General features: G+C 28.8%; 4 protein-coding genes across 6 annotated transcripts; 3 read left to right on the forward strand and 1 right to left on the reverse strand.

The window, feature by feature from the left end:
• Positions 1–2,692: 2,692 nt before the first annotated feature.
• On the forward strand, positions 2,693–5,663 carry LOC105196067. 2 transcript variants are annotated; one of them, XM_011161793.3, is made up of 2 exons: positions 2,693–3,710; positions 3,795–5,663. In XM_011161793.3, exons 1-2 carry the CDS (start codon positions 3,021–3,023, stop codon positions 4,101–4,103), a joined length of 999 nt encoding a protein of 332 aa, XP_011160095.1. In that variant the 5' UTR covers positions 2,693–3,020; the 3' UTR covers positions 4,104–5,663. The 2 variants fall into 2 exon arrangements, with proteins under 2 accessions (XP_011160095.1, XP_011160094.1); XM_011161792.3 differs by having other exon boundaries at positions 2,694–2,899; positions 3,016–5,663.
• Positions 5,664–7,829: 2,166 nt separating this feature from the next.
• On the forward strand, positions 7,830–11,714 carry LOC105196068 (luciferin 4-monooxygenase). The gene is made up of 8 exons (XM_011161794.3): positions 7,830–8,002; positions 8,811–8,942; positions 9,029–9,236; positions 9,484–9,977; positions 10,100–10,277; positions 10,721–10,942; positions 11,055–11,284; positions 11,401–11,714. The coding sequence occupies exons 1-8, from the start codon at positions 7,967–7,969 to the stop codon at positions 11,548–11,550; spliced, it is 1,650 nt and encodes a 549-aa protein (XP_011160096.2). The 5' UTR covers positions 7,830–7,966; the 3' UTR covers positions 11,551–11,714.
• A 2,466-nt stretch (positions 11,715–14,180) lies between these two features.
• Positions 14,181–22,430, reverse strand: LOC105196113. The gene is made up of 8 exons (XM_011161864.3): positions 22,385–22,430; positions 16,967–17,064; positions 16,359–16,721; positions 16,116–16,267; positions 15,873–16,031; positions 15,504–15,773; positions 15,053–15,304; positions 14,181–14,686 (listed from the first exon to the last, which is right to left on the reverse strand). The coding sequence occupies exons 1-8, from the start codon at positions 22,399–22,401 to the stop codon at positions 14,348–14,350; spliced, it is 1,650 nt and encodes a 549-aa protein (XP_011160166.2). The 5' UTR covers positions 22,402–22,430; the 3' UTR covers positions 14,181–14,347.
• A 1,635-nt stretch (positions 22,431–24,065) lies between these two features.
• Positions 24,066–25,868, forward strand: LOC105196069 (SNAPIN protein homolog). 2 transcript variants are annotated; one of them, XM_011161797.3, is made up of 2 exons: positions 24,066–24,296; positions 24,550–25,219. In XM_011161797.3, the coding sequence occupies exons 1-2, from the start codon at positions 24,145–24,147 to the stop codon at positions 24,860–24,862; spliced, it is 465 nt and encodes a 154-aa protein (XP_011160099.1). In that variant the 5' UTR covers positions 24,066–24,144; the 3' UTR covers positions 24,863–25,219. The 2 variants fall into 2 exon arrangements, with proteins under 2 accessions (XP_011160099.1, XP_011160097.1); XM_011161795.3 differs by having other exon boundaries at positions 24,189–24,296; positions 24,550–25,868.
• The last annotated feature ends 76 nt before the right edge of the window (positions 25,869–25,944 follow it).

The following is a 25,944-nucleotide window of genomic DNA, read 5'->3' on the forward strand; positions in this document are numbered from 1 at the left end:
ATTTCTGACAATAAAATCATTAAACTGTCTATAAATCAACGTTTATCTACTTCTCCTTCTGTCTTTTCTTCTCTCTCTGTCTCTCTCTCTCTCTCTCTCTCTCTCTCTCTCTCTCTCTCTCTCTCTCTCTCGAGGTTATTTAATCCCAGAACGCGTAATAAATGATCTCTCTCTCTCTCTCTCTCTCTCTCTCTCTTTCTCTCTCTTTCGCCTCTTAATTAATTCTAGAAAACTAAACTAAAGTACAAATGTATGTCCAACAAATTTTAAACTACTGAGCTAGTAGACGATATTTTGGACTCAGGACTGTATTCATAATTCACTTTTATTTTTTTGGGAGATGATACGATAGGTGCGCATATCAGTTCCTAACTACCGAATTATTCGCATCTATTTAGGATATATTTGTACATCAATCTATAAATATAGTAGCAGTGTTTGGTTCAGATCAATTTGTTTGCTTTTAAAAGTAGTATATTATACTTATAATTATGTAATTTACAGTTTTCAAATCTTATAAATTAATTGATGCTATAATTGTCGACTTTTATGTGTAAAATTAATCAATTGAATAGTTATATTGTTTTAAATGTAATATTTTTATATGCAACAATATAATAGTAACATATCTCTATACGTTTTGATTAAAAAATATATCTAGAAAGGCATAAACAAATTTATAATGGTATTTTATTGTTTTCGCTATTTTTTTTTATATTTGTCGACCTTTATATACATAGCAACCTAATTGTACTATTTAGGAAATCACAACAATTACTATTTTTTTCTCATAGCTCAATATACCTTTCTCAAAATTGCGTTTAAAATTTTAAAATTGGTTAATTATAAAAAACGTGATTTATTTTTGTATGAAAAAAATAATTTTCTTTCGACATTTTTTTCATTTAAATTATTTTTTTAACTTTCGGTCAAGATAATTAACTTTAACTAACGCCATTCTATCTCAGGCTATCTTTAAAAAGTAAAAAAGATATTAGTTTTCTAGAATTAAGAAAAAGTATTAAAATTCTTTCATAAATTTTTACCGGAATTTACCTTTGCGGTTTTTATGAAGGTAATGCGACGGCTAAATTCCTGACTGTATACCACTGCAATCGAAAGAGTAAAAACAGTCACCACGATGAACCTCATCCTTGGAAAGTAAATTTTAATTTTATTAATGATTAAATTTCTTATTTCTTTTCCTAAATAGCAGTTATGATTTCGGTTAAAATATTATCAATTAAAATAATCGCGTTATGCGAAATCGCATACAATATTACGATGAAATGTCATCGAGACAGTAGAGAAAATATGAAAATGTATCTAATGATAGTGAACCATGGATATGATAGGTTAGTCTTCGTCGAAAGTAAAAAAGATTATTACTCTATCTATGACTGTAATTGCAACTTTCGACATTTGATGTCACCATGCAGTAGAGATGATTTATGGTAAGAAAAGAAGCGAAAGGCTGCAAACATTGTAATATTTTCTTTAGGAGCGTTTTTACATTCTGGAATGATGTATAGGATTATGGGTGCTTTCCAGCTGTGTAACACAGTGTCCATTGGTGTGAATAAGCCAACTAAAATTTTCTCTCTTACACTGTGGACACTGTGTTACACAGTGTCGACTTGTGTCGTAGCTGGAAAGTATCCTATGACTACAACTATGTATGATTATAATTATGTCCATATAAAAATCGCTGCTTACTTGTAGTTCATACATTAAATACGCAACAAGTATTATATTCTTCCCAAGCTTTTATGTGCATTAGAAATCCTGATAATAAATTACATAACAAAATATTTCATAAAAAATATAATTAAAATTTTAATACAAATTGAACAAGAATGCCTTTTACAGTCGCAGCTCTTCGTACTTGTATTGTTTGTGTGATTTTATATACTTTCTTCAAGTTCAATGAATGATATTTTTTGCAATAATTTCTTTACAGTTTTTTTAGAGGGAAAAAAGGGTTAATATTTAATAATACGTGATATTACTTAATCTTGTTCAATTTAGAATTGTGTTATAACTAAAAATTAATTGGGCGCGCAGTTCATTAAACTTGAGAAAAGTATATAAAATCACACAAACAATACAAGCACGAAGACCTAGCTGCGATTATTTTTGTTCAATTTGTATTGACACAGCAACGGTTAAAATATCTCTCTATTACTTTAAAATTTTAATATTTTAATTTAATCAAACACGTGATTATATGTATAATAAATAAATTATAATTTTAAATTTCGTGTGAATTATTCTTTTAATAATTAAAAAATTTTAATTATTTTAATTACTTACTCTAACGTCTTTGCCTTTTATTTAATTTAATGTACTATAATCCTTCAATTTTCTTCAATCTTTTAATTCAAGACATAAGAATAGGGTGTAAAAGAAGAGACACGACGATAAAAAGTTGCTTATTAGGCGATGCAATGTTGCATCTTGGTAATCAATCTCGGTGTCAAGTAGTGATAAGAACGCTAGTCGGATGCATAAGAGAAATATTTATGTCTAGCAACGTAGCGAGATGACATCTCCATAAGATAATTATGAAGTAAATTAATACTTCGTATCCAAGTCTCATTGATAAAAGACAAAAGAATCGCTCTTATATTTTGTAAGAGATTCATTAGAATTCGATAAAGAGATATTATATTTCGAAACAATTAATGCTATTAGGAGACTCAAAACTGAGTCTCTTTGTTCTGAATTGTTATATTATCATGGACACTCACCTTGCTGTAAGTGAGCAACAGTCTCGAACGAGCTGTCGGAGCGAATAGTCAATCTTTTATATACGCATATCAAATAATATCGGTCTTTCTAGATAAATCAATTTTTTCCTGTTACTTTCTATACGAACGCTGCCTACAAATTCTCAAAGGTGATTAATTGGTGATTTGTGTTTGATCGCGGATACATTTGCGTTTGATCTAATTTCAAGATTACAAGAAGACAATTAAGAATTTTGTGTATTTACAATATTTGTGTGCTGAGTAGCAGAGATGCTGAGAGGAACAAAGACCGGGAACTGCTTGACCGTTAGAGAATTAGAGAAACAATTTCGTCCGCATGACTTGCCCATGCACGATAATAAAAATGAGTCTATCATTCAAGTATTGGAAGCTAACCCAGGAATTGAAAACACCATTACTGGTGAAGAAGCCGAATCAGAGACAAATACTGCATTGCCGAGACGCGACGACTTGCCGATTGTACAATCGCAAGGCATCAATCACGCCTTTATACAGAGAGAGTTGGAATTGCTCCGACAAGAGCGAGAACTTCTGCGCAAAGAGATTCAAATTTTAAAGCGTCAACGAACATCATATTTGGAAGATAGTACGATAGCAATGCAATCCACGATTGGATTGAATATAAAAATGGTTTCGGAACTGTTGCCCGAATTCTCAGATGAGACAGGCGATTTCCGCACCTGGAGACAGCATCTGGATTTATTACGAAAGACATATCAGTTGGAGGACAGTGCGATTAAAATTTTGTTAAGTTTACGATTAAAAGGTAAAGCACTAAAATGGTTTTATGCAAAAGAGAAGCATTTGGAGATTGCGGAGTTCTTGGACTCAATGAGTTCATCCATCGACCATCGCCCGAGTCAGCTGACATTGTGGAAAAGATTCGAGAATCGTTTGTGGCAAAAGAATGAAAGCTTCTATGAGTACTATTTCGACAAGGTAACTTTGGCCAACGAAATCACTGTTAATCCTCAAGAATTGATCGATTTGGTAATAGATGGTATTCCGGATATTGGATTAAAGAATCAGGTACGGATGCGTCGTCTTGAAAAGGTGGAGGACATTCTGGATACCTTTCATAATGTTACTCTTCGCGATGAGCTGGAAATCAATGGAGATGACCAAGAGGACAAGAAATCTATATCCAGGCAATCAATAGCGTCAGGAAATGGATCGCTTTTTGTAAAGCGTTGCTTTAATTGCAGTACGCTGGGACACATCAGCAAGAATTGCATGAAGCCTTGGCGTAAGTGGGGCTCGTGTTTCCGTTGTGGCAGTTATCAGCATCACGTGGAGAATTGTACACAGATATGCCGTCGGCGGAAGTACTAAAGTCTGGAGCAGCAAAGCGGATGGAAATGGAGACTAATGTCCAGCTGCCAAAAATTCCTCAAGATTCTATTCATAATTCCGGTTTTATTCGCCATTCCAAATAAGCACGAGAACAATGTTAATTTTGTTATTATTGCGGTGATTGATTCGGGATCCTTTATTAATTTACTTAAGTTTATTTCATACATTCATATATCATTTTTTAAGTTTGGTTTTTTAATTTTTATACTGCGGATTCGTCGCAGAGTTACGTATGTATATCAAGGTGAGAATTATTCTTTATTATAAATTCTACACAATTTATCCAAAAAGTTCGAAGACTACTGGTTAAAAAAATAGGAAAAATTGGAATTCCCAATGGATAGTGCGACTAGTATGTCTAGAAAAAAATTAGTTCCGAAATCTTTTGGACAGAGCGTCGTAGGTGTTTTCAAAAAATTATCGATGAAAAGCGTGTTGATATATATACATATATATATATATATATATATATATCTGATTTATCTTTTCATGTAGATGTCTTTTATAATTGTTGAGACATTCGATTAATATCATTTTATTTTGAGAGAAGTTTTTCGTTCAGAGAGAAAACATGTGTAATTTGCAATTTCCATTCCGAATTTGAATTCTATTTTGAATTAGAATGATTGGCTGTTATCTACGAGATGAAACGATTAAGTATATAATGCGTTTTAAGATAGTTGCAGATTGCGATAGTTTTTATCTTCGGTAAAATTACTGTTCTAATTTGCGTATTGCATAGTAGACAATATTTCTTTAGAATTATAATTAAGAAATTGAACACATTGCAAGATCGAGTATATTACATGTTAACATGTTAAGCCAATGTATATTTATTCTGGAGCCTAAAATTTTCGAATTATTGTTGTTTATCAAATAAATACATGACGGAAAAGACGTGGAATTGTGAGAGAAATTAGAAAAAAGTAAAGTGAGAAATTTGACATTATTATGAATTACCTGTGTGATGGCTTAGTATATAAAATTGGTATATAAATTGGTATAGTATATAAATTGGCAAAGATAGATTGCTTTTTTAACTTCCAGAATGTGTGTGTAAGCAGAATATTATTATTACAAGTTGGCACAATGATATAGGCGATTCGGAGATGGACAGAATTGTTAAAAATATTTTTAGAGTACTAATTTCTAAAAATTTATGAAAAGCATTACATAAATAACTATTTAAAATGTATTGTGTTTTTTAACATATACTGTTAAAAATATTATGAAATTCAATGTATTTCAAGTTACACAAGTATAGTACATTAAATTTTATGTATGTACTACCTATAACTAAAAAGTATGTGCATGAATTAGTGCACTTTTGATAACATTTAATGTTTTCAATGTATCTGCTTGAAATTTGCTTTAATTAAATTACATTGGATTACATTAAATTTTAATGCCTATTTTTAACAGTGCAATTTATCTAATAGATTATGTAATATTAATGTAAGAGTTAAAATATGCAGATGAGCGGGAATCTTCTGTATAATTTGACATTTTTGAATAAAATTTAATAACTTGATTAATTAACATGTGTGTTGGTCTACAGATAAATGTTCTTACAGATAAATTAAATGACCTAATAAGACAAATTAAACGCAATGTTAACGCAACATTAATTAAAGTTACGCAATGTTTTATTCTTCTAACATCATTTTCTTTAAGTTTTTCTTTTAAGAAAGTATATTTATAATTATAATACTTCTATGCATTTTTATTTTATAAAGAGTCTTATTTAAAATATTTATAAAAATGTTAAAAATATTTCTAAATATATACAATTGAAATAAATAGTAACATGTCGATTAGATGACTCACTCCACATTTTATAAATACTGTAAAATGCATTTTAACTCTATTTAAAAACCTATTATTTTCAAACGTTTACGTTTTGTTTATGCATTTGACCGTTTATAATTATACAAAAATTACGACTACGTCAAATTATACAAACAATTATTACAATGTGTTTTAACAATAATACCCTAATAAAATTTTATATTAAAAAAGTAAGAAAAATAAAAATTTAATTTAGAATCAAACATAATATCTTATTAAAGCCAAAACGAACAGTATATAGAAAATTTGTCAATATGACTAAAATAATACTAAATTTCTTGAAAATGGAAACCAAACTTTATTGGCCAATCAATAAACAATTTTTATTTAAACAGATATTATTCTAATAATAGAAATTATACATAAATGATTATAATATCTATACAACCTATAATACTACCTTTTTTCTATTGTGTGTGTGTGTGTGTGTGTACATACCATATATATATATATATATATATATATATATATATATAAACATTTAATGAGATACTCTACATCTATTAAATCCTATTAGTTTTACATAAAACTTATGAGATTTAACAGATATAAAATTTTATTAAAAAATTAAAATTTTTCTAACCGGTAAAATTTATACAATCACGTAATAAATTTTATGAAATACAGTGACAGCCCGATTTTTTCTTTCTCATTAATGTTTCCAAAAATAATTTTTACGATACCATTATCGGCCGTAAAATTTTAAGAGTAGCAATAAAGGAATTTTCTGTGCAATGACAAACAAGATAAATATGAATCGATAAACGATATCTTAAGAAATCATAAGTAGCAAAATTATCTGTTTCAAATATACTTCAATCAATAATTCGATTGGTGTCACTAGTCTTTCTTCAGATACTATGAGCATGCTAAAAGTTATTGAGATTTTGCATTATAATATGCATTAAGTACAACTTGCATTTCTAAAAAATTGCGAAAATGAGATCATGTTTATATTATTTATACGTTGATATTGCGACATTATAATAACTTATGATTTGAACAATATAAAATTATAGATATAGGATTGTAATAAAAAATATTATTAAAGGAGAAGGTGGTATTATGGACCGCATAGATATTATGGCTATTCGTATTTCCGTTATTAGATGAAAAATTGTAGTAATTACTTATAGAATTATTTATTTAGGCTGTCATTACATAATAATGCTGAATTACAAGCATAATATATTGGAACATTTTAATTCTCTTTCAAACTATTTTTTATGGAAAATCACATACAGGATGATATTCGAAATTAAAATAGGAAGAAATTGCTCAAAAAATTAAATAAAATATTTAAGTGTAATTTTTATTTTAAACAATAATTTTGCAGGATTTAAATCTAACCCAATGCAGTAATATTAAAAATAATTTCTGACCATCTAAACGTAATTTCTGATTGACTAAGTTTAAATTTATACTTGTGTTCTACTAACTACAACGTTTGAATTTGTCCTTATATTCTGTTATTTAATCTTTTTGAAAGTTTTTTATTTATTTATTGTTAAACAATTGTGACCTCTAAGTAGTACTGTGGCATACACACGCACAATGTTTTATTACTAGCAGTAGTCGTGATCGAAGTGGACTGGTGTTTATTAGCGGCATAAAGGTATGAGCAACGTAATAAAATAATAAAAATAGATAGTAAACTATTGGTAATATGATTTCTTTTTCTATAATTGTAAATGCATTCTAAAGCACACACATTATTCTCTCTTAAAGACTTATTTTCTTCAAGAAAAATATCTCTTCTCTTTACGATTTCAATAGTAATTTTCCTTTAAAACAATCTTTAAGGTATCAATTTTTATCTTCCCCGCTCATATATACTTAAGGAACTAGGGCTTAGCTTATCATTTATATTTCCTTATATGAGTGGGGAAGATAAAAATAAAGACAAGAATGTAATAACGATCAATCTTTTACCAGTGATTATTTGGCTGTGGTGAGAAGTAGATACAATAAAAATCATTATATAAGTTATAAAAATGTGTGAACGGGACGCAGCAACTAAAGAAAATGAGGTACAATAATTTATATTTTTATGTTGTATTTAAAATGTTTTCTTTTATCTTTATTGTAATAAAACTTTGTTTTATTTTTATATTTTTATATTATTTTTTATTTGTAAATCTGCTATATTTAATATTGATATACATATATACATATTTTTTATTTCTAATATTTGCATTTGAAAAAGCTACATAAAAGCTTAGTAAAAATCAACCTAATAGAGGAATAGCCGATAAAAATTTGTCAGTATAAGTTGAAACTTGGAAAATATATATTCATAACAATGTCACAAATTTAAATATTTTGATCTTAAATGTGATAGAAATTTAATAACACACACACACACACATACACACAAGAATAAACAAAAATATAAAATATGAAGGTACCTAGATATTTAGTATTGACGTTCTTGTCAAAAAGTTGTCAAAGAAAAATAGTAGTTACATAAGTTAAAAAATAGATAAATTTCCTTTAAAATCCTCTATTTGATATACGTAATAATTCAAATTTGTAACTGTTGTACATTTTGATATCAAAATCAGTTTGCAATGAAAGTCCCCCCCACCCCTTCTTTCCCTTCTGATTATCAATTTCACAATTTAAAAATTTTTCACAAGATTTATCCATCTTTTATTAACATGTATAACTACAATTTTACTATACGAGTTTGGTTTATCAGCTCTTTCTTTATTTCTTAATTTGCATTTTATTTATACATTCCATACTTTATAGCTTTTAAAATTTGCTGGACAAATTTTTTAAACATTTATTATTATATGTTTTAATAATAATTACTTAACAAATTATATCATAAAGGTCCAAGTATTCAAAGGGAGAGTAAAGGATAATATCTTATTAGGACCGGAATATCCAATACATAGAGAACCTGAAAATATAGGTGAAACGATGTTAAAGACCTTAAAAAGCAAGCCTGATTTTGTCGGCCAGGTATACTAACAAAATTATAATTTGATATTCTTTAATTATGTTTCATAACTTCTCGTTATGAATGAATAATGTGTGCTGGTCTACAGGTAGATGCTATTACGGGGAGACAAACCACCTATGCCGAAATGAGTGACCTGAGTATTAAATGTGCACTTTGGTTGAAAAAGCAAGGCGTGAAGTCAGGTGACATAATCGGTCTTTGTACTGATAATAATTTGGAAGCAATTACAATATTGTTGGGCATTATGTATCTAAACGGAAAATGCAATACGTGGGACCATGAACTTTCTTTAAGTATGTAGTCTTTCTTATATATTATCATTGTTTTTATTACGTTTTATAAATAAATTGAAACTTACACAAGATTTTATAAAATATACACTTTGATGTATACTTTACATAATTATAAAAAGGTGTAGAATCTTTTTATAAAAAATTAAAGATATCAGATTTACATTTTTTTTCAAAGAATTAAAAGAATTAAAAAAGTAATTTAACTTTTTAACATTATTCAGTCATTTATTATTTATTTGTATTTCAGCGACCGCACGATACTTTCTCTCTCTGACATCACCAAAAATAATTTTCACGGTCCCGTTATCAGCCGTGAATTTAACAGAAGCAGCAAAAGAGCTGAAAATGGATGTAAAGATAGTAATTATTGGCAAGCTAGATGGATATGAATCGCTAGATGATGTTTTAAGGGGTCACGATAGTCGCGAGATTGTCGAATTCAAGTGTACTCCGATCAGCGACCCGGACGAAGTTTGTCTTATTGTTCTTTCTTCAGGTACTACAGGTATGCCAAAGGCTACAGAGCTCTCGCATTCCTCTTTGCACAATCACCAGCCTGCTGTAAGAGTTGCCGAAATGACTGGCCACATTTGCATGTTTACACCGACAATACGTTGGCAATACGGCATAACGCTCGCATTTAAGGCCCTTCTGGCGTATGCCACTAGAATTGTTGCGCCAGATATTGTGTCAGACGACGATGCGTGTAATGAGTATTGCAGCTTCATCGAGAAACATCGAGTAAGTAAAAGAAATAATTTCTAAACAAAATTTTAAATAAAATTTAATATCTAATGTCAATGGAAATGGGGTTGAAAAATGCAATTTTAATAATTAATATTAAATTTGACGATAACTTTTAGGTAACGTTTTTTGCTTCCGACCCATTCGTTCTGATTCAAATGGCTAAAACGGATGTGTTAGAGAAATATCGATTGCCAACGTTAAAGCTCCTTATTTCTGGTGGTTCCGTTCTCCCGAAGCATCATCAAGAAACATTAATAAAAAAGTTACCACATGTTGCAATTAGTAATAGTTATGGTAAGTCAACGTACTCATTTTTTACAAAATTACTCACCAATCTTGTTCCGAATTGCTTTATTTCTGGAAATTACATTATAAGTTTATATTTAATATGTTTTCTAAGAATATTACTTTAATGTTTCTTAATTGATTATATTAACTAATTAAACTAATAAAAATATAATATAACTAATATAAATATAACTAATAACAATAAAACTAATAAAAATTAATACTTTAAATTAATACATTCAACATGCATAGGCAACAATAAATATGTTAAATTTTGATTCTTAAAAAATGTTTAAATAATAAAAAAAAAAAATTTTAATTTTAATAAAAAATTTAAATAAATTTTTTGATTTATTTAAATCTCTGTAGCCTTTTACTAAAATGCAAATTATCAATTTTGTGTCATTTTCTTAGTAATATTATAAAATATTATTAATTTTTTGTATCAGGAACTACCGATTCAGGGGGTGAAATCGCTAGCCAATATGAGAACAGTAAACTAGGATCTGTTGGTTTTCTTGCACCTAATGTTCAAGTAAAAATAACAGATATTAAAACCGGCAAGGCCTTAGGAGTTAACGAAGTTGGAGAAATACGTGTTAAAGTGCCATTTGTAATGAATGGCTACTATAAGAACCCTGTAGCAACCAGAAAAGCTTTCGATTCTGACGGTATGTAACACTTAAACATTTGATCGAAACTTTTAATTAGTGATACTAACATTTAACTGATCATGAACTACATTAGAGAGATAATAAATGACCAAAACGTAAAACGTTTCAGGTTGGTTGTGCTGCGGCGATATGGGATACTATGACGAAGACGGTGAGCTCTTCATCGTTGGTCGAATATCGGATTTCATTCTTTTCAGATCGATCAACGTCTCGCCCGCGGAAATCGAAACTGTTTTACAGACTCATCCCGATGTATTCCAGGCGGCGGTAATAGGAATACCTCATGAAATTGATGAGCAACGTCCTATGGCTATCGTTTCTGTGATGCCAGGTAAAACGGTAAGTATCGTAATTATTTTTAATTACATTAAATATTAAACAGATAAAATAATAGTTTTTTTAGATTTAAATTAGCAAGAAACATCATGTTTATTTATCAAATATTCTGTTTACAGATAACAGAGCAAGAACTTATCGATTTAGTGGAAAAGAATTTGCCCGATTACTGTAAACTCCGAGCTGGTGTCAGGTTCATAGATCAACTTCCTCGTACAACTACCGGTAAAATTGCGAAGAAAAAGTTGCAAGAAATGTTCGCAAATTAAATTGCGCTGCATTAGATATACATTATTGAAATAACATGTATGTAAGTGTCGGAAAAATTTAAAGTTTCACAATCTTATAAGATACAATAGATAGAACACAGAAATTATTTGAAAAATTGTATGCATGTAAAATTTATTTTGTAGAATTACTGATTACTTATAAACAAAATTAATGAAAATATAAATGAGTACATCGTACATTAACTCTGCATACGAGGACCTTGAATCGAATTGCGTTGTCATAAATGTCAATTAGATCCGATTCATAAATTCAACTATCAAATTTATGTTATAAACAATTAATAAAGCATGTGACAACTATGCAATCTAAATAAGGAATATTTTAACAAATATAGAAAATAATTACGAATTATATCAAAGCATTTATATAGACAACTCATAATGAGATTTAGCAATAGAGTCTTTGCATGTATCATTTTCATTGCTTTTCATTATTTTTTATATTTAACAAAAAAAAATTGAAATATTTAGAACTCTGAAACTCATATAATATGATTACTACTGACATTTCTGTTTATTATTCCTTTGTATCAAATATTTGATAACGTACAAAGTAATAATCTCAATACGTACATATTGCATGTACTTTTGTGAAAGATTTATAAAACTAAACAAAATTTTTTAGTTGCAGTATTTCTCTTTTGCTTTTTTTTTGTAATTATACAGTAAAAGCAATATTTAAATTTTCTTATAATTTTTTTCTGTTCTAAGATTAATTCGCTTTGTACGTTCTTTTTCATTTTCCAATCACAAGAAAAATTTACCATTTTAACTTTTTTGAGATTCTACATTTAAATGAATTTGATAGTAATTAACCTTCCTAAATTTTTCTTGAATATATAAATTAGCGAATAATTGAATTCTAAACAGTATTTTGTAAACATCTGTAACGTATTATTTTATCTGATAAAGTAAAATTTTCCAGGTTATTAAATCATTATCATTAAAATTAATCATAGCGTTTTATCTAATCTTGATAATTTTTTAACAGTTAAGTGTTTGTTTGGTGAGATATCTACATCTTTAAAAAAATTCCTATTATTATTTGAAACATATTTTAAAATTCAATAATGGATATTCATATATATATTGAACATAGATGTAGAGGAAAGACGGAGGTGGTAAAATAATTTTTATTTTTTTTTTTCAAAATTTGTATCAGTGTTGTATAAATCAAAGAGGATTAAACTAAATTGTTCTATAAAAGAGGGGCAAAGTATACACACTCTTCAAAAATTAATTAAGCAATTACTATAATAGTAAAACTCAAGTGCTATAATTCTTTTTTAAAAAATATAATCTCATAAAATAAAATTTATGCATGTTATATTATTTAACAATTCAAGTATTTAGTACGTATTTTTAAATTCTTTCTTAGGAATAAATGTATTTTAATCTGTTGTCAATTTTGGTCTTTTTTAATCTAGGCATTAAAAATATTTAATACAAAAAACTGGACATTAATAAAGCAAATACATCCGTGATCATATTATAACCTTACTGTTCTGTTCGAATTTTTTGTGCATACTGTTACATAATTCAATCAATGCAATCAAAAAATGAGAAATATAATATCATGTATTTTGATACACGTAAACTATATTCAATCAGAAATGATAATTAAATCGATGTCGATTTAACGTCGAATTTATTAAATTGACGTTAAATTAACGTCGATTTCATTATTATTTTTTGCTGGGTGTGATATAATATCATGAAAATGATACGATACAATATTATGTCTTTTGTAAAATTTTTGAACATTAAAATACCATGAAATAAAGTATAAATATACAATTAATTGATAATTAATACTAGTATTAGAAGTTGAAAAAGTGAAACTTGAGATATAAAGATCGAAGTATATTTAGAATAAAGGCCCGAGGATTGCCTGTTCAAGACAGAAACAAATGTAAGAATATAGGTTTATAAGGCCGATTAGATATTAATAGGCTATTGAAATGATTATGAGAAAAGTGGAGCAGTCGTGGGATAGCGGCCTAAGTGCTAGGAGTGAGATGGAAGATTTCTAAGTTTACATCACTACCAATAATAAATTATAGGAACCGAATAGCTCACATTTGTTGACACTTGAAATATTTATTAAAATCACGTCTACGTCAAGAGCCAACAAGTGATATTTTTTTCTTTCAGGTTCATAAACATCATTTAATAGTAATGCAAAGTTTTTTATTTAAATATAATAATAGAGTTTTCAATACATATGTCACGACATATTGATATGTCGCAAAGAGTTTTCAAGTATGCTTCAAAAATTTTAAAAGAGATAAAAAAAGAGGAAAAAAATATAGAAATATGTAAAAATTATCTTTTTATTATTGTCATGTGTTAATTATTAAATATTTGATCCTTTTTCTATAATTATTACTGAAACAAATATCAATAATTCCTCATATTTTTAATTATTTTAGTCTATAAATTCAATACTTTACTTTCTGTTTACTTTCTGTTTACTTTGCACTATTAAAATAGAACAAAAATTTTAAGTTGCAACAGAATTAATGCTTTATAAAAATTTATTTATAAATATTTAAAAACACTATAAAAATTGTATTGTTAATTTATTATTGTTTTAATTATTTTGTTAGAAATTTTAACATTTTCTTTGCGGTTGAATAATTACGAGGCCACGGTCATAAATTAATAGTTTTTTAGCTTGAGCTATTATATAATTTTAGGCATGCTTTCATAGTCTTCTACACTATTCTTTTTTTGGTCTTATTATGATAATAAATATTGCAAAAGTAATACTATCTTATAAATCCACAAATTTCGATTTCTGGATCCATTGTAATTTAACATATAACATAATCACACTTATAATTGCGATGAAAAGTATGCTCAATGTAAGAGAGAAGATTATGTAAAATTCTTTGTCGCTCATGCAAACTTCTTTTGTTTTTGTTAACGTCTTGATAGCTCTTTTCTCCAAATTACTGAGAATGTAATTAGATGCTGTGCTTAAGTCATCTAATAAAATCACTTTGAAATGTCGTCCAACACGAAATGGATCCGATAACAATACTGAATTCGTCGTGTTATTTAAAGATGGTGTATATGTTATCGATCGACGACGTCTTCCTGGTTCGATTTGCTAAAACATAATGTCTCAGATATAATAAGTAAAGTATATAATTGTTTTAAATATAATATTAATTAATACGTTAACTATAATATAGAAAAATGTAACACATGATTTAATCTACAAGATAAGGTATCTTATAACATTTAAAATAATTTATTTAAAAATATTTTTTAAAGTCTTGTAAAAATTTTTATAACAACTCATAAAAATTTTTTGCATGAGAATTTATAAAATATTTTTAAATAACTTATCATAAATTTAGAAAATAAATTATTTTAAGATATATCGTGGAATGTTAATTTCAAAGGACTGTAACAGGTAATTTTATCAAATATTACGTATATTGTATCACTTGAATTGATTTTTGTGCCTTACTTGATTTGCTTCCGGACAAGATTCGCAATTAGTTTTACACAGTTCGACATTACATTCGATGAATAGATCCATAACATCGGGGAATTTGAAAGCCTGGAAGAACGCGTAAGCGATAATAGAAGCGCCTGTATTGCCGGTATCTTTTGTCTTTTGGAAAGCACCGAACAACTTTGGCTTTAAAATGCATCCTCTTTCGTCGGTGAGCTGCAGCATATTGGTCGAAGCTTCATCTCGCGCCAAACAATCGCGGACCTTGAAAATAATTACAAATTTTTTTTTAATATATATTTTTTATTCTTCATCAAGTTTGGAGATTGAATGTCATGCCTGCTTCTAAGAATACTTTGCATTCGTAAAAGAATAAAAATATTGATATAAACCAAACTTATAATTAACATAGTTCAATTATATAAATTATCACAACGTAATTAAGATGATTTTCAGTGCGCACCTGAAGATCAAAACCAGGATCACCCTCCACGGAAACTACTAAGGTCATTGTTTCTCCTATCTTTACGAGTCCATCGGCAGCTGATGCAAAAGGTCCTTTACCTATTTGAATATCTAGTTTGGCTATCGCAGTATCGCCACTAAAGGTAACGATCTCCTGATTCAACATATCTACTGAGAGATTCACCGTTAGCGTCTTATTGATGTTCCCTTCCCAGAGACATCGTACTCTTCGAATTGCATCCCAGACTTCTTGTATACCCACTTCATTCTTTAACAATTAGAAATCTTTTACTCTAAAATTCAATAACTATACGTAAATTTCTGTTAAATAAGTACAATTAATAAATGTAAATAGTTCGACATCAACTTGTAAAACGAGGACATTTTCCAAATACGCTTGACCAGCTGCACCCTCGAAATCGTTGATAAATTGAGTTCCACAGGAGTTTATATTTAGAGTGAAAGAGTATTGTATTAAGCCAGAATTCGGTTTTACGTGGATACATTCCGGATTTGTGTAATATCCCTGAAATTGGAAAAATTCGGTAAATTATGGTCAATGATTTTTGGTATAAATCTAACAAAAGAGATTGTTTTGTTTTGCGTTTACCTTAGAATAAATAATGCCGTCAAAAACGCGGTTAAATTCGATATTAATTGTCATCATGGTTTTACTGCATTCTACATCAATGCTATGAACATGCGGCGGATGATTGAGATCATCTGATTGTGAGACAAACCCTGAGGCCAAGGCTGGTCCAGCTTAAATGGTTTCAAACATTAAAATCAAAAATTACTTTTTTATCTTCTCTCTGCGTTTATATTATACCGAGTGTAGCCAAAGATAACGTACCAAGCAGACTTTTGTCAAAAATACGTAACTCAGGGCTATAAAGATTATCACGTTCTTCTGGAGACACGCTAGCTCCGGTGTATCCAGCTGGTATCGAAACGGCTTTAATCCCACCTATAGCTCCACCTAATTGTCTACCACTTCTGAAGACTGAACGAAATGGTTTTTGACTGGTCGGTGAGAAAAACTGACGTGAATAATTGAGTTTCGGCGGGGTTAAAATCGTTGACGGTTGTTGGACTTGGTAATTCTTTATGTCATTTTGTTGAGAGTTTGATTCTGACTGGGAGCTTTGAGATTTTTGAAACGATTGTTGAGTGTTGATAGTCGTCAAATACGTATTCAAATCCGATTGTGAATGATCTGTAAAAATAGGAGTATTTTACTCGTCAAAAATGAGAATTTTTGTGAAGTAATAATCTCCATAAACATAAAAAAATGGAACAAAATATAATATAATGAAATGATATAATAAAAAGTATTACAAAATATTGCAAAATATTGCAAATTGTTTATATTAAATTTCAAAGCAATTATACAATATCTTTCTTTTTTCACCAATTACGCGCTTAAGAAGAAATCTTTGAATTTTCTCTCATTGTTCTTACCAGGATCCGTATTTTCGAAGAAGTGACTGCCGAAATCTTGGTTGCACGCTGCTATATCCAAGAGAGTAATGACAACAATTGCCGTAATGAACCTCATCCTTGAAATGTAAATTTTATCTTAATTAATGACTGAATTATTTTTCTTTTCTTTTTAATATCAATAGTATCATGATTTTGGACGGAATTTTATCAACAAAAATAATCACTACAATACAATCTTACACTTTATTCTAGTGATGTCCAATGGAGATCATTTTGGAGTAAAAATAAAATAAAAATAAAAATAAAAACTATGTTTATTTTGCAATAAGCATGTAATATTTATAGATTAAAAAATTAAATATTCCTACAAATTTTATGTTTTGGTAAAATTTTGTACTTATTCAATGAAGAATTTTCCGCTAGGAAATCACATATTATATAATTGATTATGAAATAATATTTGTAGCATACATAACGTGTTATGTGCGCGAGAAATAATCTGCCGATGTAAAATCATATTATTTTGTACTAAACAAAGCCAAATGACATGGTAAGATATTTAAGTAATAATAGGATAACATTTTGAAATATTAATAAGGTATCCTACGATATTTTACGCTATCCTCTTGAGATGTCCCAGATGTTATATCTACTGGAATATCCATGGGATCGCTTTTGTCAATCTGGGATAATTTGAGATATCCTTAGAATAAATGTGTTGAGCTGTGTGGGATAATACTAAAAGAAATAATCATCTCGCATGAATTTGTTATTATGAAAGGCAAATGTCGACAACTGAGAATGAGAAGGTATATCCAAGAATAATGAACCTCGATGCGGTAAGTTGATCTTGTCGAAAGCAGAAAATGATGACTGTAATCGCAGCTTTCGACATTTGACGCTACTATACATAAAATGTAGTAAATAGAAGAACTAAAGGGCGTAAGTATTGTAAGTGTTGAGTTTTAAAAACTTAAATTTCTGTATTTTGGATCAAAGTATACAAAAATCTACATCAATGATTATGAAAATTACTGCTTACATATACAATTTATGTATTAGATACTTTTTTAGATTTTTATGCATTCTAAAACGTATAAGATACGTAAAGCATCTATTCCGACCATCAGAAATTGTGAAAGCAGCATCACCGAAGGATACGCAGTGGTTTTCTAATTGGTTATGTAATTGACGGTGCGGAATAGTCAAGATATTTCAAATCGCAAACGCAAATAAAGTTTATTTTGCGAGAATTGATGGCAAGCATTATTTCGGCAATGCGACTGTAAGACAATTATTCTGTAGGTATGTTGCAGTTGGCTGCATGATCCCAGAACATGATAAAGTTAATCATTAAAGATGATTTGACTATAAGTACTAGCAAAAATTAACTGAAATTTAAAAATTATAAATTTCTTAGATTTACTCTTTTTTTCTTACTTTCAAATAAAAGTATAGAAACGCTTGATAATTAAAAGTAAAATAGAATAGACAAAATTACCATTTTACTCGTTCTCTTCTATTTTCTAGCATCTAAATAGCATCGTTATCTAATTACACAAACTCAAGATCTTACTTATGATCACTTATCATTGATTCGATATTTTACTTGCTTACAAAAGCACAATAATAAAGTACAGTGTACCTTTACTTGAGTTTTATGTTACTAATTCGCTAGTGAAACTGAATCGTCATACATCTTTGGTTGCCGTATACGTTGGTCGTATATCTCATCGGATTGGTAGAATAAAAGATCTAAAGGATAAAAGTCAACAGTAGAATCGTGCTTCGGCAACGTGAAAGGTGAAAGTCGCATTACTCTTGGCCATATAGAGGAACGTGAAGATACCGGCGCGCATACACTTGCTTTTACATTCACATCAAAAGCATATAAATATACGCATTGTGAGATCTACTGAGAGATTTATCTATTTATCGTTCGATACATCCAACAGATTAATATCCAACAGATTAATAAGGTCAATAAACTTTTCTTTTTTATATGTTTATTTTTTTCGATCATTAATCGATAATAAACTTTTGATTTTTGTAATGTTACTTTTGTGTATTGTTGGTGAGACAGAACAATTTATTTCTGCATTACCGGTTATAAAAATTTTTACTATTCCGGATTTTTTATTCTGGATTCTTTTTTTCGAATTATTTTTCTGCTGTCATACATATTATTTTGAGAATTAGTGAGCAGAAGATGTTTATAACAATTGACATATATGTGTAAAGATTTTTTTAAATCTTACAGTAGAATACATTAAATTATAAAAAATAAGTATGAGAAATAAGTTTCCGTCATGATAACAGAATTGTTTGGTTTACATTTTATAAATCAAAAATTTCAAAGAGGTCCAATCAAATTAAAATTTCATAAAATGCAATGGCAAGATAAACCCTTAATTTAAAAATTTTGATTTTAGTGGAAAAAAATTATCTTATAATAACAGTTTGATATTTTTGAGAAAATGTATTAGTAAAAAATGATGTAAAAGCGGCGCATTTAATTAGTTAAAGTAGAACAAAACAGATTATAGATTTTATAATTTTATAACAATTATAGATAAAAAAATTACATTTGTCGCTGTTGTAATTACTCATGTAATTAACACTATGACAATACCATTAAACTATCAAATAAAAAAACTGGTTTTTTTTCGTTACTCGTGTTGTATACGATTTGCTAGGATTTATGCTCATCCTTTGCAGTGTATCCGTAATTTAACACAATATTACATTATAACATACATATTGAGATAAGATTCTTGATCCATTTAGAGTTTTCGTTATATCGCAAATCAAATTTATGCATCAATGCTAATTATTCCTTCTTCCTTGCATTTTTGACTATACGTATAAAAGGTACAGTTGTTTAACAATTTCTCTAGGACATCAAAATACAATTTGCGTTTTATAGAAACATATCGTTTTGATATCGATTTCCGTCCAATCGCGGCACAATATCTGCGATCCAAATATTATATCTACGTATAAAACATGCAATAGTCAAAAAAATAGATTTTTGTTCAGACCACCGCATGGCAAAAATCGTACGAGTATAACTCATTGTCATCGTGTTAACCGATGGATTTTTTTATCTTTTCCTTTCTTTCTCGTTGATTTTTGCATTTTTTTGCGGAACGATTCGCGCATTCGTCAGTTAGTTCTCTTCACTCCCTCAAATTTGGACAAAAAATAATTGTAGCGTTTGAGAAGAAAAATTTACAGTCGTCTGACAGAGAATTGGCTACAGATTTTTTAGCGGGAGAATTTGTTTTACGGTTTACGAATTTTTAAAATAAAAATGTTTCCCTTATAGATACATTTGGTTAGAAAAACATCTATTATATTTCTATTAAATTTAAGTAACGAGATACATGTTTCCCGGTCATTGACATTTGATATTCTTTGCGCACATATGGTCATGATCTATCCTTTCTCTCTATATCATTATTCTTTATGACTTCTTTTTTCCTTTTTTTGTTCTTCACGCACCTGTGTCTACCGTCATATAGTGCTGTAGAAAATGCATTTTAAGTACCGTGATTTGCGATTTGTAAATTCTTAATGCGTATCGTATTAGGAAACTTTAGAGAACATCATCAAAGATTATTCCTTTCGACCACATTCAATTATAAAAGATGAAGTCAAGAATTTTACTAGAAATATTTACACAGAGCACATTGTTATATAATTATTTGTTTGTTATAATTTTTGATTATTGGTTACTTAATATTTAAACTGTGCATAAATATTTTTACTTTATATATTCCTAAATATTGCAATTACCTTAATTTATTACAAATTTTATAATTATAAATGTACAAAGAAATTGTATCAATTTTTAAGATATAATGATTAATAATGATTACTATATTAATATGAGTAAGAATAACATAAGTTGATACAGAAGAAGTTAAAATGTCATTCTTGTATTACCGCATTTATAATTTTGTTCAATAGAATCCAAGCATGTCGCAAACTCTTATTTCATCGTGTATTTCGCAACATCTAATCTGCGAAGTTAAATGTCACGAAGTATGTGCAACGAAAATAATCATTTTTCTTCCGCATCTCTGCGTGAAGTCAGCTTGTGCGAAAGACGTGCAAAATAACTTATTACTGTGGGAGTAAATAAGATGATTTTATCTTCATTCCTATTAATAAATTGCCAACAAAATATACTCGCTTTTAAATTTCAGTATTATTTTTGTTACGAAATTTTTGTAAAAATATAGTTAATATTAAATATCTATGTTATTTTCTGTATTTTTTAGTATTATGTTGATTTTTGAATTTTGATTGTCACATAATAATTTACGTAAATTTAAATTTTAAATTTAGACTTTAAATTTTAGTAATAAAAATTTTTTAGTTAAAATATATTGTAAAAAGTATATTGTACAAATAATTATATACGTACTATTATAAAGATAAAAATTCTATAATTTATTTCTCAATATTTGACACGCGTTTGTCCGTTGTTAAAGGAATAATAAGAGATAAAATTTTACGACATATATCTACCAATATCTATTAACATGTTCAATAAGTGTGTGTGTGTATCTGTGAGCATGGCATAATCATTATTATATCATATGTGCCGTATTCGCACGTATAAATATGCATCTATTCACACGTATAATATATTCATAAATACACATATTTTCTTTGAGATTAGTGATTGAAACGTGAAGTCATTTTTCATTGTCACACATTAATTCTCACTTGCTTTTCTGTTGGCAGCAGTTTGCTTGCGGCTTTAATATTATATGTTCAAGAAAAGGAATGATGAATTAATAGTTTTATTAATAATACTTTATTACGTCAAAGATTTTAGTCTCTCCAATAAAGTCTGCAATACCGATTATTCGGAAAGGTCGAGACCAAACTTACATAACGTGTTAATGAGGTCAAATAGTTCAAAAAAGTTTATACATATAAACTTACATTGAAAAATGCTTTATTGAAAAGTTATATACATATAAAGACTTTTATCAATAATTACAATAATTATAACTGTACAAAAACTATTTGATAGAAATTAGTTTAAATAAAAGTCTGCACTTTTGCAGAAGAAAGAATTTTCGAATATTTATTATAATTATTATGTCAATTGATAAAAATTTTTGAACGTTTATAATTATTTAATAAAACATTTTTAGACTTAAGTTTATACAAACTCTTTTAATCTATTTGACTTTTAATTTATTCATTAACACATGGACGAGTTTAACGCCAACCTTTTCGGGGGCATCTCATGTATAATGCATATGTACATATGATATAGTATAATAATATGATGGAAAAAATATATAATATGATATAATAGATAATCTTAAAAGTGCGACAAAAAATACAAATTTTTATGAAAATACTGCTAGTGTTAGTATTAGAAAGTTGAATAAGAAACACGAAATGACTTACATTTCGGTATTTAACATTTCTTAATCTGGTCGTCCTTGAACGCACTTGATCCATGAATGCACATGCGAATCAAACAATTCAAGGAAATAAATAATTATAATTTGTTTGATAATAATCACTTATCTAAAAATGTCTTAAAAGATCATTGACTTGTCACTCTAACTACAATATAAAAGAAGCTGTGCATTTATAGAAAGAAAACAATTAAAAGCATTTTTTTGCACACTAAAACTCGTACAACAATGTATATTGAAATAAATGTATAGAAAGATTGATAAAAATAAATTTATATCTATGAGTGTTTTAATTTTATAATTACTTTTGTAAAATTTTTAACTTGCTTTTATATTATGCACACACATACACACACACATGACGACATATATAATATGGATATGTGTGTGTGTGTGTGTGTGTGTGTGTGTGTGTGTGTATTTTGTATATACATATATTTAATAAATGATTACATCTTAAAACTCACCTACAAATTAAATTCTTTCCATGGAAAATGCTTGGCACAGCACAGAAATAATTGTAGCTGAAGTCGATCTCTATAACCAGAGAATTTGCCCTACGTGCGTGCTTATGAGAAAGGTAAGACTGAATAGATAGAAGCACTTCTTCACTTTACCTTTATACAGATTGTACTCTTGTATCTAGATAGATACTACTCTGCAAAAACAGCGTGCCATCACTCTCATTATATCTGTCGTAATTTTATCATCAGCAGGATAAAGAAAGTACTTGCTACGTTAATAAAATTCCATTCTAAAAGGTTTCATATTCGTAGTTTCACTAAAAGTTACATTCAATCAATTTTAGTTATTAAATATGTCATAAAAATAATCCTGTTATTTTATCTATATTGCTATTATTACAAAACATTTAATAATGTTTTAATCTTACGATAACAATAAAAAAGTATTTTTAGCAATAAAAAAGACATTCTAAAAGGAATAAACGTATTAAACAAAATATTATTTTATTTATTTTGTGTGATAAGAAATATTATTTGCATTTGCACTTTTTTATATGTTTGTTGTATTATTTTTTAATTGTGTTAAAAAATTCATAAATTATTGATTGTTGTAAAAAGTTTTTAGAAAAGTTTTAACTTTTCACATTTCATGTGCAAAATTTTTGAAAATATTTTATCAAACCTCATATGAAATTTGATAATAGAAACGTTTTTAAAATCTTGTGATATGAAATGTTGCAATAGAAATGTTTCTAAAATCCGTCACATGCAGTAATTTTCAAATTTTCAAATTTGTTTAAATGTCATACGTTAAATAGCATATGTTGTAATAATTTGCCTTATATATTTTTTTAGTTAGAAAAGTTGTTTTTTCTTTGGAATAATTTTGAATGCCTTGGAAATTTTTATTTCACTTCTCCAATTAGTAGCGGCAGTGATTGAGAAATCGTGCATTCAACGATTGGCATGAACGTAAACGATTTGTCGCAGGTTAGGTTAGGTTATATCACATTTTGTATTGTACATTAATTGGTTTCAAGAGTATTCTAATGAAGTGCTCAGATATCAATTCTCCATTTTGTCAAAAATACTGTGCGATCAGAACGCAAATCTTTTCACTGTTGCGTCGCTACACAATTTTTAAAAATCAAAATTTTGTCTGTCGATATATCTCGAAGCGGGAGCGAGCCAATCACGCTGAGTAGCGTGATCGTTCGAGATTCATGGGTGCGTCTCGTCGCGACTCTGTCCTACGCCTAACCTCACAGCGTACGGTCGCAACATGGATGTTGACACGGCGAGTGACAATACGTCCATCGACGACAAGATAGACGACTTTTGCGAAAATCCCACGCGGGATGCATTAACGGAAGGTCTCATGAGTCTGCTGAAACCTACGGTGGATCAACTGGATGATAGAATTCGCTCTACAAGGTAACTACAACTTTTTCGTCGCAATTTGTCGCAGGGCGCATGCACGAGCGATGAACTTCTCTTCGATCTGGCTGTCATACTTTGTGCGATTGTCATCTCCGCTATTTCTTGCAGGACTTAATATTGAACGAAATTACATTTATCGGTAGTCATTCGTTTATTTGTCGTTTGTTTGCTACATTATGTTTCGTACAAAAAACTAGAAATAGTTCTTGGATTCATTTATACCCTATGTGACTGTTTTTCTGTGTAGAATATGTCAAATTGAGCTGAAACAACGGATTGAATCCTTAACAGAAGAACTTCAGAGGATCAACGAAGCGTTGCAGTATCCACTGGACACAGACTCCTATGTAAAGAAACTTGTTAACGCTAAGCATAAGATTACTATTGTTAGCAATGTTTTGCAAACCACCCAGGAGCGTTTAAATAAGGTGCATCAAGCTGTCGAGAAAAGTACTGCCAAACGAAAGACACTCTTAGATAATAGTTCCTCATATAGCAGCACAACTAGCGAAGCGGGCAAAGACGAACCAGCTAAAGCAGAGACTGATAAACAACAATAATTTCTTATATTACATGTTTGATCGATATGATATTATGACCAAATTGTTACTACAAGATTATTTATAAGTTTTATATATATAAGAATTTGTTACATTTTTTCTTATAAATTATGGAGACTCCAGTAGTTAAATTGTCCGATGAGGAACTTAAAACAGTTTATGAGCCTTCTGAGGATTCGTATCTTTTAATAGATACTTTGGAAGCGGATTTGAATATTCTGCATGCGATGAAACCAAGAATTTGTTTAGAGATAGGTAGCGGCTCTGGCATAGTCATTACAGCTTTGGCAATGGCACTAAAGAAACATAACGTTCACTTTATTGCAATTGATATTAATCCTGATGCATGTAGGGCCACGAGAAGAACTAGTCTACTTAATTCAGTCGACGTAGATGTTGTTCAAATGAATTTATTAGATTGTATACAAGCTGAACGTACATTTGACATCGTTTTGTTTAATCCCCCATATGTAGTCACAGAATATGCAGAAGTGTTAGACGACAGACTTGTATTTAAGACTTGGGCAGGTGGTAAAAATGGTAGACAGGTTATGGAACAGGTATTTGTTATTATTCCTGAAATTCTGTCAGATGCAGGATTGTTTTATTTAGTCGTTATCAAGGAAAACGATCCTGAATATATTATGAGTGCATTTAAAAAGTTAAATATGTCCGGTAAAATTGTTCATGAACGAAAAGTAAGAGGAGAGCACTTGTACGTTTTACGTTTTCGTAAAATCAAGGAGATGAGAAGTTAACATCAGGGTATAACATCCATAGGACATTTTATAAAAGTTTTTAATTCTATGAAAAGAAAAAAGATGTTATGGGTCATGTCCTAGGTCTAATTAATATTTATCATGATAAAGATAAGTGAAATGAATTATATTTACTTGAATCATGTTACCTTGCACTTTTCGTAGATAACTGTGACACCATTTATATAATTTATAAACCATTGATGTGTACTATATAATTGCAATTAATACAGGCATAATTACAGGTATATTGCCTATAATCATTCCTATATATAATTCCCATATAATTCCTATAATTTCTTGTGCATGTATGCTTTTATTACA

This window comes from Solenopsis invicta, chromosome 16, assembly GCF_016802725.1.
Source record: "Solenopsis invicta isolate M01_SB chromosome 16, UNIL_Sinv_3.0, whole genome shotgun sequence".
Lineage (NCBI taxonomy): Eukaryota > Metazoa > Arthropoda > Insecta > Hymenoptera > Formicidae > Solenopsis > Solenopsis invicta.

Excerpts from the sequence above, each read along its gene's own strand:
- LOC105196067 (XM_011161792.3), top strand. The coding sequence starts at position 3,021 with ATGCTGAGAGGAACAAAGACCGGGAACTGCTTGACCGTTAGAGAATTA.
- LOC105196113 (XM_011161864.3), bottom strand. Across the intron at positions 15,774-15,872 it reads AAAATGTCCTCGTTTTACAA|AATGAAGTGGGTATACAAGA; the intron begins GTTGATGTCGAA and ends TAATTGTTAAAG. Across the intron at positions 15,305-15,503 it reads ATCCTGGTTTTGATCTTCAG|GTCCGCGATTGTTTGGCGCG; the intron begins GTGCGCACTGAA and ends ATTATTTTCAAG.
- LOC105196068 (XM_011161794.3), top strand. The coding sequence starts at position 7,967 with ATGTGTGAACGGGACGCAGCAACTAAAGAAAATGAG. Across the intron at positions 8,943-9,028 it reads AGCCTGATTTTGTCGGCCAG|GTAGATGCTATTACGGGGAG; the intron begins GTATACTAACAA and ends GCTGGTCTACAG. Across the intron at positions 10,278-10,720 it reads TGCAATTAGTAATAGTTATG|GAACTACCGATTCAGGGGGT; the intron begins GTAAGTCAACGT and ends TTTTTGTATCAG.
- LOC105196069 (XM_011161795.3), top strand. The coding sequence starts at position 24,973 with ATGGAGACTCCAGTAGTTAAATTGTCCGATGAGGAACTTAAAACAGTT.